Source organism: Melitaea cinxia, chromosome 6, assembly GCF_905220565.1.
Source record: "Melitaea cinxia chromosome 6, ilMelCinx1.1, whole genome shotgun sequence".
NCBI lineage: Eukaryota > Metazoa > Arthropoda > Insecta > Lepidoptera > Nymphalidae > Melitaea > Melitaea cinxia.
Genome location: NC_059399.1, coordinates 15,763,280 through 15,778,322, shown reverse-complemented (window position 1 = coordinate 15,778,322; position 15,043 = coordinate 15,763,280). Strand labels below are relative to the sequence as shown.

The following is a 15,043-nucleotide window of genomic DNA, read 5'->3' as shown; positions in this document are numbered from 1 at the left end:
ATAAGCTTATTTGACGTTTTAGTGTTATTAAAGTTTATGTTTTCTTACTAGCGGACCCGGCAGACGTTGTCCTGCCCGGAAAACAGCTACCAAATTTGATAGCTTACATACCGATAGCAGCGCCACCTACCGGGTCCAATTGAGATAAAAACTACCCTATCTCCCAAGTTGGACCAAATTACAGATGCTTAAAAAATTTGATAAAAATTGGTTCAGTAGTTTCGGAGTTACATACATTTAAAATTTTCATTGTTAACGCCCACCCCCGTAAAGCTTTATGGGCATTTCTACATCACATATAGGAGATTCGTAACCGAATTTGAAGTCGATAGTTTAAAAACGGGAATTTTCCATTGTTAACGCCCCCGAAACAATATAATAAGTAATAGGAAATTGCTAGTTAATACCGTTTTTACTGCATGTAAATTAAAATGCGGTCTACGAATAAGATCAATTTAATCATTAAAAACTTAGGTAAAATGCGCCCTAATATATTATTTAACATGACTAACTAATTGACTCTACATTTTAGTTAGAAAACGTTTGTATGGGAAAAAGAAAAGGGCTGTTTTTAGGGCTTTCACGTAAGAACCATCCTCGTACTTCAAGGAATATTTAAAAAAAAGAATTAGCGAAATCGGTCCAACCGTTCTCGAGTTTTGCGCTTAGCAACACATTCAGCGACTCATTTTTATATTATAGAATATACACACACATTCACACATACTAACATTTTTAATTGTAACGCGTCAAAATATGAAGGTGTTATTAATTGGTCAATCCGACTGTCGTTAGAATAAATTAAGGTCGTCTTAAATACATGCAGTGTCAAATAACTGGCTTCCTCCTTCAAGTAAAGCAACTGACTGATAGCTATTTGTACTGCGCTAAATAAAAATAACAAATTGCCACTTTTTAAAAAAAAAATAACCAACCTCATTAGTAAATAATATTAATTATATCTTCAAACTACTTTCGTGTTAAAATTATTTATAACTGTTATTATCTATATAAATACCGACCGCTCTGGTGTAATGGTGCGTGCGCCTTTTCGGCGGCGCTTAAACCGACGGTCGCGGTTTCGATTGCCGCTCCCAGTTGATATTCAGTGGCGTAGCTATCATAGGGCCAGGTGGTGCAGTGCACCAGGGCCCCGGAGCTCAGGGGGCCCTCTAACCTCAGCTTTGAAAAAAAAAAATAATAAAATAAAATAAATTAAAAAAAAAAAATCTTGTGAGCAGGCTCGAGCCTCGAGTCAAGATTTTTTTTATTTTTTTTTTTCAAATCAACATCACCAATTATAGAACTCCTTATTCAACATTTTCAACACATGCGCCAAGCGTCCTCGATAAGCATGTGCTGTTTGTTATCGTTATTTCAGTTATTTGGTAGTTTGGATGAGTACGCCCGTAGCACATTGGATCAGCGATAAGCTCACATGCTTGACGGTCGTGAGATCAATTCGCCAATTCCACCCATCAACTTTTTAAGGAAGTTTTCATTCGCTCTTGCCTTGTATCAGTTCTCATTTATGATATTTGTGGCGATGTTTTCAACTTTCTGGGATCTGGGACTGGGACGTACTACAATAGTTGACGCTAGGCGTGTCGCTGACTGTTGTAATTCGTAATTCCCTACTATCAGCCTTATTTCATCAAGTATCACCACTAATGCTATGATTTCTATTCCACACATCCATCCATCTGGCATCAAATTCTGCTAGAACTCATTTTCGCTAAAAAAATTTCCGATGACAAAATATGTATGATACAGGTTGCAGCACAACGGTAACCGTATAATCTATGATAGCTCTCAACATGATCGACAACAAAAAATAAACAACGTTTTTCTAAACTCAAGTGCAAATTAAGAAATGAGCTACTATAGAAAAACTATAATATCTTCTTATGAGTTAATATTGATTTTACCGCATCATTACCAAACAAGCTGTTTTATGGTTCTTTTTTGTTGAGCTTCCTGTAATCTTTACTAAACATTGACAAGCAATATAGGAAAATCTCAGTAAGTACTCCGAATTTCTAAAATTTCGATAGTTAGCAATTGAAAATTATGGAAAGAAAAAAGGAACGTAGCGGTGCCGTAAAGCGGAAACAACGTCAGGAAAGGGAAGAAAGTATAAAAAAATTGACCAAGCTAGACAGCTTTTTTACGAAACCGCTTTCTGCTACAGTTCCTTCAACAGCCGAAACATCGGTCAAAAGTGACAAGTGTTCATTTATTGATAGCGTGGACACAGCTGTGTTAATTAATAAAGCGACTCGAGTAGATCAGGATCCAATAACTACCATCAATGCCACTGCTGAAAATGACTACCTCAACGCTTCCGTGCAACCTACAGTAGAGGAATCATCAATTTCTACATCTTCAAAAGTTCTTGAAATTTCAAATGACTTGGGAAAGTACATAAACAAGAAATTGAACGATAACGAAAAACGGCTGATTCTTGACAAGGGACCTTTGAAACCTCCGGGACCTTTTCCGAAGGACCCCCACCAAGACAACAGGAGCTTTTCAGAAACGTATTACGTTTCTACGTCACAATACGGTCCAGTTGATCGTTTTTGGATATGCTACTCGAAAATGCTGGATGCTGCCTACTGCCAACCGTGTTGGTTGTTTGCTTCGCAAATAAATGCTTGGTGCACAGGCATTCGGGACTGGAGGCATTTATCAGACAGAGTTAAGCAACATGGTTCCTCGAAAGCACACACGGAGGCGTGCGCTGTATATGAAGCGTGGCAAAAAAGTTCTACCATCGACAGAGAACTTGAAGATGAAATTCGCAAAGAAGCATCATTTTGGAGACAAGTTCTTCGGAGATTATTCGATATCATAATTACTCTTGCGAAGAGTTCTTTGGCTTTGAGAGGACATCGAGAGGATCTGAGTGAAAGAGGAAACCACGGAAATTTTCTCTCAATTGTCCAACTCGTTGCTAGAAATTATCTCGTTTACTGAGTTTATAATTTATGTTATCATAATTTAATGTTTTCTCATATCCCCAATGTTTCTAGGATCAACAAGATACCTCAGTGCAACGATTCAAAATGAAATGATCGAGTGTTTGGGCACCAAACTCGAGAATCATTTATTGGATCAAATTAGGGCGTCACCGTTTTTCACCATCATCATGGATACCACGCAGGACATATCAAAAGTGGATCAACTAAGCATTGTCGTAAGATATGCAGTGATATCAAGATCGGAAAATGGACAACCAATCGATATTGAAGTAAGAGAGGTATTTCTAGGTTTCCACGCAGTCACCAAACACAGCGCCGCTGATTTGGTAAATCAAGTTACCACGTTGTTCTCCGAAAAGGGTCTTGATTTTAAAAAGTGTGTTGGGCAAGGTTACGATGGGGCCAGTGTAATGAGTGGTGCGTATAATGGTGTACAAAAACAAGTTAAAGATATTCAGCCAAACGCAGAGTACGTACATTGCGCCAGTCATAATTTAAATTTGGTAGTAAATGATGCCGTTCGAGGTTCCGTCGAAATTCAGAAGTTTTTTGCAACAATTCAGGACTTGTTTAACTTCTTTGGAAACAGCATTAAGCGCTGGGACCTTTTATCGAAATTCACCGGTGAATCAGAAATCACTTTGAAAAAATTGAATCCGACAAGATGGTCCAGCAGGGTTAACTCAATAACTGCAGTCAAACTTCGTTTTTTCGATATCATTAAAGCATTGTCCGAAATAACGCTGAAGAGTTCCAGTAAAGACGAACGTAGTGAAGCAGAGATTATAAAATCGAAAATGCTGAATTTTGAGTTTGTATTTCTTTGTGAATTCATGCACAGCGTATTGAACAAGATCAATTATGTTTCCAAAGTTTTGCAAAAACGTGATATTGTTTTGGACGAAGCGAGTAAGGCTTTGGACGAAACAACGGATAAATTGAAAAAGTATAGAAATGACTTCGAGTCCTTCAAATCCAAGGCCACCGAAACCGCGAGAAAATACGATATCGATTCTACCTTTCCAGAAAAGCGACGAAGAAAAACTAAAAAGCATTTCGATGAATTGGCTTCTGATCACCGATTCGAAAACCGGGAAGAAGTCTTTAGAGTAACTATTTTCAACAATGTACTCGACATAATAATCAATCAGTTAGATGCGCGTTTTATTGGTATGAGTGCAGTTTGTAAATCATTCGACTTCCTGATTCCAAAAAATTTGCTTAGCTGGAATGAAACGATTTTACTCAAGAAATGTGATCAGTTTCAGAAGAAATATTGCGATATAATTGGACCCAATTTTTCGCTCCAATTTCTTAATGTGTATCATCTGATCCTCCCTCAATTGATGGAGACGTGGTCTATTCGCCAGCTTTGCAAAGAAATTATAACGAAATTTGGCGTGCTCGAATGTGACCTTACGGAAGTGTATACAGCGATGCTACTGTTTCATACAATTCCTGTTACTTCCGCGGCAGCAGAAAGATCTTTCAGTAAACTGAAGATTATAAAAAATTATTTGAGAAACAGCATTCGACAAGATCGCCTGCGACATCTATCGTTAATTGCAATAGAAAATGAGGCGGCATCAAACTTGGATTTGAGTGAAATTATAGACGAATTCGCAAAAATTAAAGCGCGCAAGAGATTGTGAATAGGACGGGGAATTCTGTTAAAAATCGTTTTTTCCCTTAATTAATCTCATCTGTATAATAAATATTCTATATTGTCATGTGCGTCGTTGTTTATTTATTCCCTTTTTCTTCTATTAAACACATGGATATTCTAATAGAGACGGGGTATGGATTTAGCCTACTAGGGATAAGTTCAACTCACTGCTTCCTATTCTTATTCCTATCAATAATTTTAAAGGCCAATACAAGTTCAAACAACGCGGAAAGAGGGGAGGAGGGCCCGATTCTTTCCCTATGCACCAGGGCCCTTGTCCCCCTAGCTACGCCACTGTTGATATTTATGTTTATATAAATATTTATTTCCGGTCTGGTTAACAGTCCTTGTGGGTTTCCCCATTGTGCCTCGGAGAGCACGTTAAGCCGTCGATCCCGGCTGTTATCATGTACACCTGATAGCGATCGTTACTCATAGTAGGGAATATATCCGTCAACCCGCATTGGAGCTGCCTACATGGGGAAAGAGGCCTGTGTAATATCCCACTGGTGGGATATTACAAAGTGAAGCGAAGCGCTATATAAATAGAAATGAAACGCCGGAATGTATGTACGCTTACTTTTCAAAATACTGCACCAAATAGAATATTTTCTAAGTAATAAAATATTAATCCAATAGTTTTATCCGTTATTTTGTCAGGTAAATATATAAAAAAAGAAGTAGGTATTAACGTGGAAAAAAAATTAAGATTAAAAAGTTAAACTTGTCTGCAAACTTTAAAAAGCAATTTCAAGATAATTTCCAACTTTAAAATATTCTAGACGTCTTTTGACGTGTATGTCGATCGTAAATGTAATTAAATTATCGATCCGCGTATTTAGTGCGCATTTAATGGCAATTATTTAATTTAAAAAAATAATAACTAGTTTTATGTTATCATCTGAAAACATGTTCGCCAATGGGTTTATAATTTTCGATGCCTCGGGCGTTGAATATACAACTTTTGTGTGGATCTTGACCTGGATATACTTATGTGTTTATTATTTTTGAAGTTAATACATTATATAAATAAAAAATATAATTGTGTGCTATAAAATTTTAATAACTTTATTATTTATCTATCAATGATTGCTATATTCTTATTTATCTTTAAATGAGTCATAATACAACATGGAATTGTTTAAATACAAATGAACTCAATTCTTCTGTATGTAATAAAATTGTAATCTGCTGAAAAAAACCTATGGGGTTTTGTGGTTGATGTCTATAAATATGTTTGTTTAGCTGTCAAGAAAAATTCGCCAACGAAATTTGATGCGATTATTACAGGTGTTATCCTAGATATCTAACTTACAATCCGATGCAGGTGTCGTGTTGTTAAATCATCTAGAAGAAGAGTTCCTACTCTATAAACAATTACTAGTGAATTCATTTCGATAACGTTTTGTACGCACATAATTATCGAGGCAGACGATGTCGCGAGCATAAGCTAGTATAACAGCAAAGCTAGCGACGTTTCACCCTGAATGATTACATCGAATAAGAGATTGTTATCTAATTGCATATGGATCTAATTATACACTCTTAGTATAGATAGGTGATAGCCAGCGTTTCATTTTCGTAATTACAGTTTTCGAAATTTACACGTTATTGAGAATTTGCGAAACTCGCCTTATCTGTCTGTCTAAACGCCGTCAATAATCGTTACACGTCGATGGTAATGTAATTGAAGTGTCGGTGTTCTAATCCTGTTAGTAAAGGAATAGTAATTAGTTGAATCTGACTGTAAGCGTGCCACTGCTAGGCTAAGGCATGTAAACAAGATGCCTATGTGGGAATATAAGAGACGGGTTGAACCTTAACTGAAAACTGCAGGTTCGAGGACAAAACTCCTACCTTGAATAACGATCGCTATATGATGTTCGTAAAATATGGTTTTACGTGCTGTCCGAGGCACGGTAGGAAGATTTACACTTAGACCAGAAACAAATATTTGAATAAATATCTACTCGAGCGGGAATCGTAACAGCAACTTACATTGAAACATCTAGCCAAAGAATAATTATGTTTGCTCGCAAACGAAAAAAAAAACGACTTCAATTACATCGACAAGAACCTAATACAACTATGTGGAAAAACTTGTCAAGTAAATACGCGTTATCAAAAAAAATAGTTATCAGATCTCAATGAAATTCATAAGGAACCACAAGAAAAGTATCAGCTTTCGATTAAAACAAGAATTATTGAAATCGGTACACCCAGTGAAAAGTTGTGCGGTATAATACAACGCAGGTCGACGAAAAACTAGTCAAGTAAATACGTAGTATTAGATATAACTCGAAAAGCAGTTGTTAGAGCTCAAATAAATTTAAATTGGACCAAATGACCCTCACCACCTTTCGATTAAAAAAAAAACAATGATTTTTTTTGAAATCGATCGATCTACTCACTCAAATTTTCTCGGGTAAAATAAAGTGAAATTTAGAACCTCCTCCTTTCGGAAATCGGTTCAAAAAGATACTTATACAATTATGTAAATATCTTCAATTAGATGTAAGACTTCTTGTCAACGCATTGCCACACCGTAACTAGCTATTGTTTATCGCGGACGAGGGTTCGAACCCCGCTCTTGATATTTTCTTCTTTTGTTGCGATATGGGGGTTTGAATTTATGCCGTGTTTCAGGAACTAAATAATATCTATATGTTGTCTATGTATGGTATCATTATAATGCGGTCTGAAAGCAGTGACAAAAATCTGAGTATTTAGTACGTATCAGCAATATATCCGGTTCCTTGTGAAATCAAGGTGCGGTTTAAAAATTACATGACACATCAGTTTCAGTGTCATAGCTGGTGTAATCGTTGACGGTTCAAATGGGGTATTGATATTCATTGCGCATTTATATTAATGTGTTAGTCACCGCAGCGTATTAGATAATATTGCGAGAGACGATAATAAAATATATTATATATAATTTTACTATCTCGATGATTGTATCTCTTACATAAATATTTTGAATGTTTATTATATTTCAAAATCACTTGCAAGTGTATGCTTATAAGTAATGTTTTGGCAAATTTGCATTTTATAAATTGATATATCAAAATATTGTTATTGTCAAACCTACTAATCCTTTTCTTTACCTACTATTTTTTTTACGATATGCCAGGTTGCTACTACGGGCTTGCTAAAAAAATTCATAAAAACTTAATATAACCTTTTCAATGAAAACTAACCAAAAAAGTAATTTAAAAAAATGACGATAAAATAGAATAAATACACACATCATCATCATTACAGCCTATACAGTCCACTGCTGGACATAGGCCTCCACAAGTTTACGCCAAAATAACGTGAAATCATGAGTTTTGCCCATAGTCACCACGCTGGGCAGGCGGGTTGGTGAAAATACACACATATAGTAGAATATATACCAACAATTAATGTAAAAAAAATAATAATATACAGAATTGACCTCGCTACGATTTCATTTATATGAACGTGTAAATATAGATGACCCGACCCAGATTCGAATGCAATATATTGCAAAATTAATTTATGTTAAAAGGTAGTTTTTTTTTTTCTTTTATACAATTACGGAAGCAAAATAATTTAATAATATCGTTGTATAACTCGTTCCCGAAATCAAAACAATGTTCACACAATGGACGATAATTCGCACAGGTTACGTAAATACATCATTGCGTTTTGTGAATGGTGTTTAATTTTAAAACATAACATTCGTATAATTGTAGGTTGGCGCGTCGGATGCGACTGACGAATTTTAAGTATATTTCCGCAAAAGACAAGGCCATTGGCATAGCTTGCGGTTCTCTTTCAAGGCTTGTAGGCTCAGTTGTATTTCTCAGTCCTGCAGGCCTAGCATGCACGCCACGACAAAATTTTGTCGACCCCTTTTCTCGTATTATCTCTCTATGTCTACAGTAGCTAACATGCGTGCACGCGATACTCTTCTCGTTACGTCAAGAAGAGATAATCATTAAATTTTAGTGATCTGTGATATTTATCTCTACGGAAGCTAACATGACATCGTAATTTTGTCGAATTTTGTCGTTTTAGGAAGAGAAACTTCTCGTCTTCAATATTATCGACGAGAAAGACAATAAATAAAAAATAAATAAAACCGGGTGCCTATTTTTTTTATACCATGGCGTTTCCCTATTATAATTATATAATTTCGGTATACGAAGAGCGGGAAATGCGAAAAGTCGAGTGAAGTGTGCCATATAAATGACACAAAAAACGTATTTGCGCCCTGTTGCTTCTTATTCTAAATAATAATAATAATACTTTATTTTAGACCAAAGTATAAGTCCATATTGGGTTAGTACAACAAGACAAGACAACATTCAGAATAAAAAACAAAACAAAATTATATTAAAAAAATCAATAACTAAAAATAAAATTAAATAGAATAAAAGTAAAATCAATAGTCAAAAAAAAAATTCAAAAATTCAAAAAATTTTAAAAATTAAAAAAAAAAAAAAAATCAAACAAACAATGCGTGATAGAATTACAATTATCTAATGTGCGACAAGATATAAAGCACAACACGAGCATATTGTTTTACATATATAATTAAATTCATTTACTTACGCCGTTTTATTTTCCATATTAGAGTTTTTTAAATTAGATATACACTTTTTATCTTAGCCAAAAGGCCGAGAACATTTTTAAATAAAACATGTGTCACTCGTTTGAAATTGGTCAATAACCTTGTAAATTCAACTTTACGACATAAGAAATAAGAATGATATTCAGTTGTGATTATGGTTGATAATGTTTCTCTACTCGACAAGGCGAAGTCTTCGGAAGAGAATTTTGTCTCTCGTAGTGCGCATGTTAGGGTAATCGAGAAAATACTCGATGTAGACATTATCTTTCTCTCTCGTCAAGAGATATCTCGTTGTATGCATGCTAGGCCGGCTGGTCATTAATTTTATTTATGTTATATGGTCAAAATGCTAACTCAAAATTACTGACGAAAAATATGGTACGAGTAAATATCATGTTTACAAATAAACTACGACGATGAAAGCTAAAAAAGTTATACCACATAACAAAGATTATTATCAACATCCTCCTTTAACCTATGTGTAAAAGTATAATCCAATTTTAACAAACTCATAGTTATTCCTTACCTCCGCATTGCATAATCCAATAGCTTTTCAAGTACCACTAAAGTTTTACGATCGCTATGTAAGCAAAGTGTCGTAAATGCAATAAGTATTTTCGTAATCAGACAAGATAACGCCTCTTTTAACTATTGTTATTAATGCACGTATGAAAATTATATCCTGTCTAAGTTCTGTTTTAATTAGCGACTCCAAGAAAATTTGGTTCTCGATTAGACTGTACTTTCATATGTGTTAATACTTCGACTTTTTTACTACGGACTTTGAGGATTATTTTTGTACCCGAAAGCTGGTTCTTGTCGAGTTGTTCCAATCAAATACGACATCTGATGACTAGTTTTTGAGTTATCCCAAATAATTTAAGCATTTATGAAGTGGTTTATTTAGTTATTTGGTTAAAGTACGATCTAACTTTCGTTGTTTCGCCTCCGAGTTCCGGACATGCGTATGCCGGTTTAATACAGTGATAAAATCTACTAGCACCAAACGACCGTTGCAATTATTTACGGTTAATTTATGGGTGTTGCTGCTTCTTTATGTAACATTTCGTAGTGAAATGGAAAATTTCTCCCTCGAAACTGTTGTATTTTCAAAAGATTCGTCGGGTATGTGCTAGTATTCACATACACACCATAAAAAGACAAAAAAGTAGTGATCATAACAATGATAAAACTTACAACTTTCGAGAAAAATTCCAAAAACCGAAAATTTTGACATTGAAAAACATTATAGCAATCGTGGGATCTATATGGACTTATGTGTTATTTGAAATATGTATTGAAACCGGACTATTAATTATTGTTAGTAATTATTGTGTTAGTAATACATTCTTTTACGTGATGTATTATTACAATGATAAATACACTAACGTATTTGTATGTTATGAAATAAAATACCTCTATTAAAACCATCTTTAAACAAATATTTTATCATCATATTACAAAATAGTGATTAAAGTTAGTGCATTGTATAATGTTATTAATATTATCATATAAATCAGATATTATATAATTTTACGACTACCGTCGATAGGCAATAGACGCGATGGAGTAAAATTGTAGTTAATCATGCTATGAATTAAACTGAATATATTTTAATATTAAGTGCTCATTTTACAAGTAACAAATCTAATATATAAAATTCTCGTGTCGCGGTGTTTGTAGTTAAACTCCTCCGAAACGGCTTGACCGATTCTCATGAAATTTTGTGTGCATATTGGGTAGGTCTGAGAATCGAACAACATCTAATTTTCATCCCCCTAAATTTTAAGGGTAGTCCACCCCTAATTTTTCTTTTAATTTTTAGATAAATTATTTATTGTTTATTTTATTATGATTCGGTGTTGAAAAATACATACAACCCTAAATTTTCACCCTTCTACCACAAATCCCTATTTTTAAATAGCGTCTAGCGGCAAGACAACGTTTGCCGAGCGTCAGCGAGCGTATCTATATTAAATTATCATCGAAAGACGACGCGTAACAATCGTCTCATATATTTGGGCCTTTCTCTACTAACAGGAAAATCATTGTCCAAGCACATTTTTTTACTTTGACTATATTAATGCATAGTTTTATTTATGAAAACACATAATATACAACCTGTTATTTATGGAGCCAAGCTTAATCTTTAGTTTATAATCATAATCATTTCATAAATTCGCTCTAAAAGCCACTAAAAACAGTCCTCTGTTATGTCCTAATTCCGGATCGAGTATGATTCGGTTCGGTTTTTATTAGTTGTATTTAAAAATGTAAAATCTTATAACTCTATAAACATAAAGAATATTGAATGCATGTGAACAAAAAACAATTATAATTTTAGAGATTTTTTTAGTACTAAAAACTAGTGTTCGAATTTTGTCCCAAACATTTTTGAACAATCCTCTGTCACAATTTGAATATCGCACCATAAAAATATTAAACACTATTGTGGTTACATTTCGCGTGAAACAGAACGTTAACAGTGTGAATTTTGCTCGGTCGTCATGCTAAAGAAGTCGCCGCCATTTTGCGCAGTGACAACTCCGCGTCTGTCTGAGAGCCACGTCTCTGCAATGTTGAGTAAACATTCCTCTGGTAAGTCTATTTTACGGTATTTTATGTGTTATAATTATATTTATTTAACTAAAAAATTGTTGAGTGTGATAATTTATAGCTGTCTCTGTATTATGAAGTAATATTTAAACTGATACGTGGTATGACATTTTTTACGTAAAAATAACAGTCCTCTGTGCAACAGTCCTCTGGAAATTTACAACACAGAGGAATGTTCAATGTGACAGAGGACTGTTTTATTTGATGTCCGTGTATTTTATGAATATTCTTTATAGTCTAAACTAACCTACTGCTTGCCGATAGCCTCTTTCTTTCTTACAGTAGCCTGTCACGGTAATTCAGGTATTTTGTTTTCTATTTTTATGGATTTTGGAATATATAATATAATACGTACCTAGTAACTACCTGTTTTTAAACCCTTACTTTTTTTTAAATATTGAAAGTATGTTTGATTGTTTTAGTATTGCCACAATGCCCCCAAAGAAGAAACCTAAAACTAAGAAGAAATAAAAGAGCACAACAAAATTGCAAAAAGATTAAGATATCAACGGCTACAAAATTACCCTGTAAAAAGAGAGCAATTGACAGAAAAAGAACGACGAAAGTACCAAAGAAAGAAGGGAAAAGGTACAAGAAAACCAATTAAGGATATGAGTCGACGTGAACACAAAGCTGTGACTAAAGAACGGAGAAAGCACTGTGCTACCTATCGTGCAAAAAAAAAGCTTTGAAAGAAATTACAAACAATTTTGTACGACAAAATACGCCTGAATCCGAGGGTTCTTCTTCTTCCGAGGTCTTGTGTACAAGTTATGGCGAAGCAAAGATAGTTGTATATCTTATAAAACAATTCAGAAATCAGTGCTTCAATCAGTTTTAGTACCCAACCTTCGGACTCGTAAAGACAAAATTTCATCTGATTGCATAAACACTGTACGAATCTTCTATGAAAATGATGACAACAGCAGACTTGGCGCAGGAAAACAAGAATGCCTAGCCAGAAAAGGGATTAAAAACAGAAAAGATATCTATCGGATAGTATCGCAAATTTATACAAGAGGTTTCAAGCTGAACATTTTAAAATAAGCTACACAACGTTTTGTCGTCTACGTCCTTTCTAGGTCATAACACTAAATGTAAACGATCCTGACACGTGCCTGTGCATAAAGCACGCGAACATCGATTTGAAACTGTCAGCATTGCACAGGTGAAGAATTTTGACTTACAATAGTCACACTGCTCTGCTTTAAAAGACATGTAATCGCTATGACGAGCTATGTTTGTCACGAACCTGCCAACGCTGTATTGACAATAATCCTGACTACAGGGAGTTTGATGACAGCAAGCCTATTGAATTTAAAAAATGGATATCCGAGAAACAAACTTATAAACGACGAAAAACGTTCACGGTTCGCCCTCGAGAACTAATAGAAGAGCTGCATGAGGATTTGGAAGCCTATTATCAACACGAGAAAAAAAGACGCTATCATACATATGGATTTTTCAGAAAATTGTTGTTCCAAATACGGTCGTGATTACATCTTGGTTAAATTTCTAGAAAGAAACACTAAAGGTTATCTGGAAGAAATCGCTATTTAGCGATAAGATCGCCTTTGTATATCTTGTATTGTATCTTTCTATATATGTGTCTGTATTTCGGTGTACATTAAAAATAAATAAATTAATAAATAAAAACAAACACTGAATATTGTTATGTTGCAGTAATCAATAAGATAAACACAGAAGAGGGCGAACTAACACTAACCTTCTTAAAAATTGTGATGACAAAGGACACACATTCAGATTCGATAAAAATGATTTTCTGATGTGTCCTTTGACCAAGTATTAAAGAAGTTGCCAACCCAGATATTGCCCTAAAAGGAAAACGAATGTTTTTTTAATTTAAAATACCTACCTGTACCTGTTTTTGAGAAATAAGTCTGCATTGATAAGTAAACAAGGCTGATTCTTAGTACCTTAGTTACCTTAGAGAGCTAAGCTCGCAATTTGTTCCTGATAAATATAAGTATTTAAATTCTGTATGTACAGTATTCAATAAAGAAGAGAATTTATTTGATTACATTTAATAATTAATATTATTGTGTTTTTCTTCATATTAACATTGACATAAACTGTTCTCTGGGTGGAAAAAACAGTCCTCTGGGTGGCAAAACAGTCCTCTGTCGCATTTTTTTACAAAATTGCCAATAATTCGAAAAATAAGGGTAAATTACAATTGTTTTTTGTTTATATGTATTTATATTATAACTATCTATCGACTTAGCACATTATATTTTTAATTTTCTAGAAAAAAGGTTTCGGACAACTGTCAATAGACAAGTTTCCAGTTAGTAGAGAAAGGCCCATTTACAGAACCTAATAAGATAAAATCTCGGAGTTGAAGCAAATATTTGAAAAATGTTTTGTGGCCAATGTTGTCTCCCTTCTACTGTTATTATTGTTATTGTGTATTTTATTTTTAATTAATTAATTAATTAATTTGAAGTGTAATAATATTTTCGTTTGCTTTAATTCACTTGCACATTCTATTTTTTTAATATATTTTTTATTTAACCTTTTAAAAACATCCAAATATTTCATAAGCTTTCGTTAAGTTTAACCCAATGTCAATTATAACAAAATAAAATAAATTCGCATAGAATTTCAAACCGAAGGACGGTAGGTGGTCGATTAATTGTGCCACTGAGTGTTGATGTGTGTGTGTGTGTGTATAGTAGTGTTTAATACTCACCTTTTTAAAAGTAAATGAAATTTAACCTGAAGCGTCTCTCAACACCTTTAATTAGAGACCGCCCACCTGTTGCACTAGCATCGGAACGTATGTATTAAACATACGAGTAAATCTCTTTCACGCGCATTTGTAGTGAAATCGAATTTGAAATCCGTTCGATGTTTCGATGTTATTTATTTTCTACTGAGCGATGACGCTGCGATATTTAGAGTGATAAGAGCTTCTCGAGTAATTTACTACTCGTCAACAGAAGCATCTTTGTATTTAAATTTTCTTTCTAAATATATAGAAATGACTCGTCGAAATATATGCAAAACACAGCTAAATAATACTGCTTTCAAGCAGTGTTGTGTTCCTGTTGGCGAATAATGTGACTAGAGGTCCCGGGGATAATTGGGGGAAGGATCGGCAACGCGCAAACTACGGTAATTTCTTACCGTAGTTTCAGGTATTTCAGGTATTAA

General features: G+C 34.2%; 2 protein-coding genes across 2 annotated transcripts; both read left to right on the top strand.

Moving 5' to 3' along the window:
• Positions 1 to 2,070: 2,070 nt before the first annotated feature.
• On the top strand, positions 2,071 to 2,979 carry LOC123654783. Its single transcript, XM_045590668.1, has one exon. The coding sequence runs from the start codon at positions 2,071 to 2,073 to the stop codon at positions 2,977 to 2,979; it is 909 nt and encodes a 302-aa protein (XP_045446624.1).
• A 46-nt stretch (positions 2,980 to 3,025) lies between these two features.
• Positions 3,026 to 4,636, top strand: LOC123654782 (zinc finger MYM-type protein 1-like). Its single transcript, XM_045590667.1, has one exon. The coding sequence runs from the start codon at positions 3,026 to 3,028 to the stop codon at positions 4,634 to 4,636; it is 1,611 nt and encodes a 536-aa protein (XP_045446623.1).
• Positions 4,637 to 15,043: the final 10,407 nt, after the last annotated feature.

Coding starts and splice junctions, on each gene's coding strand:
- LOC123654783 (XM_045590668.1), top strand. CDS start 2,071: ATGGAAAGAAAAAAGGAACGTAGCGGTGCCGTAAAGCGGAAACAACGT.
- LOC123654782 (XM_045590667.1), top strand. CDS start 3,026: ATGTTTCTAGGATCAACAAGATACCTCAGTGCAACGATTCAAAATGAA.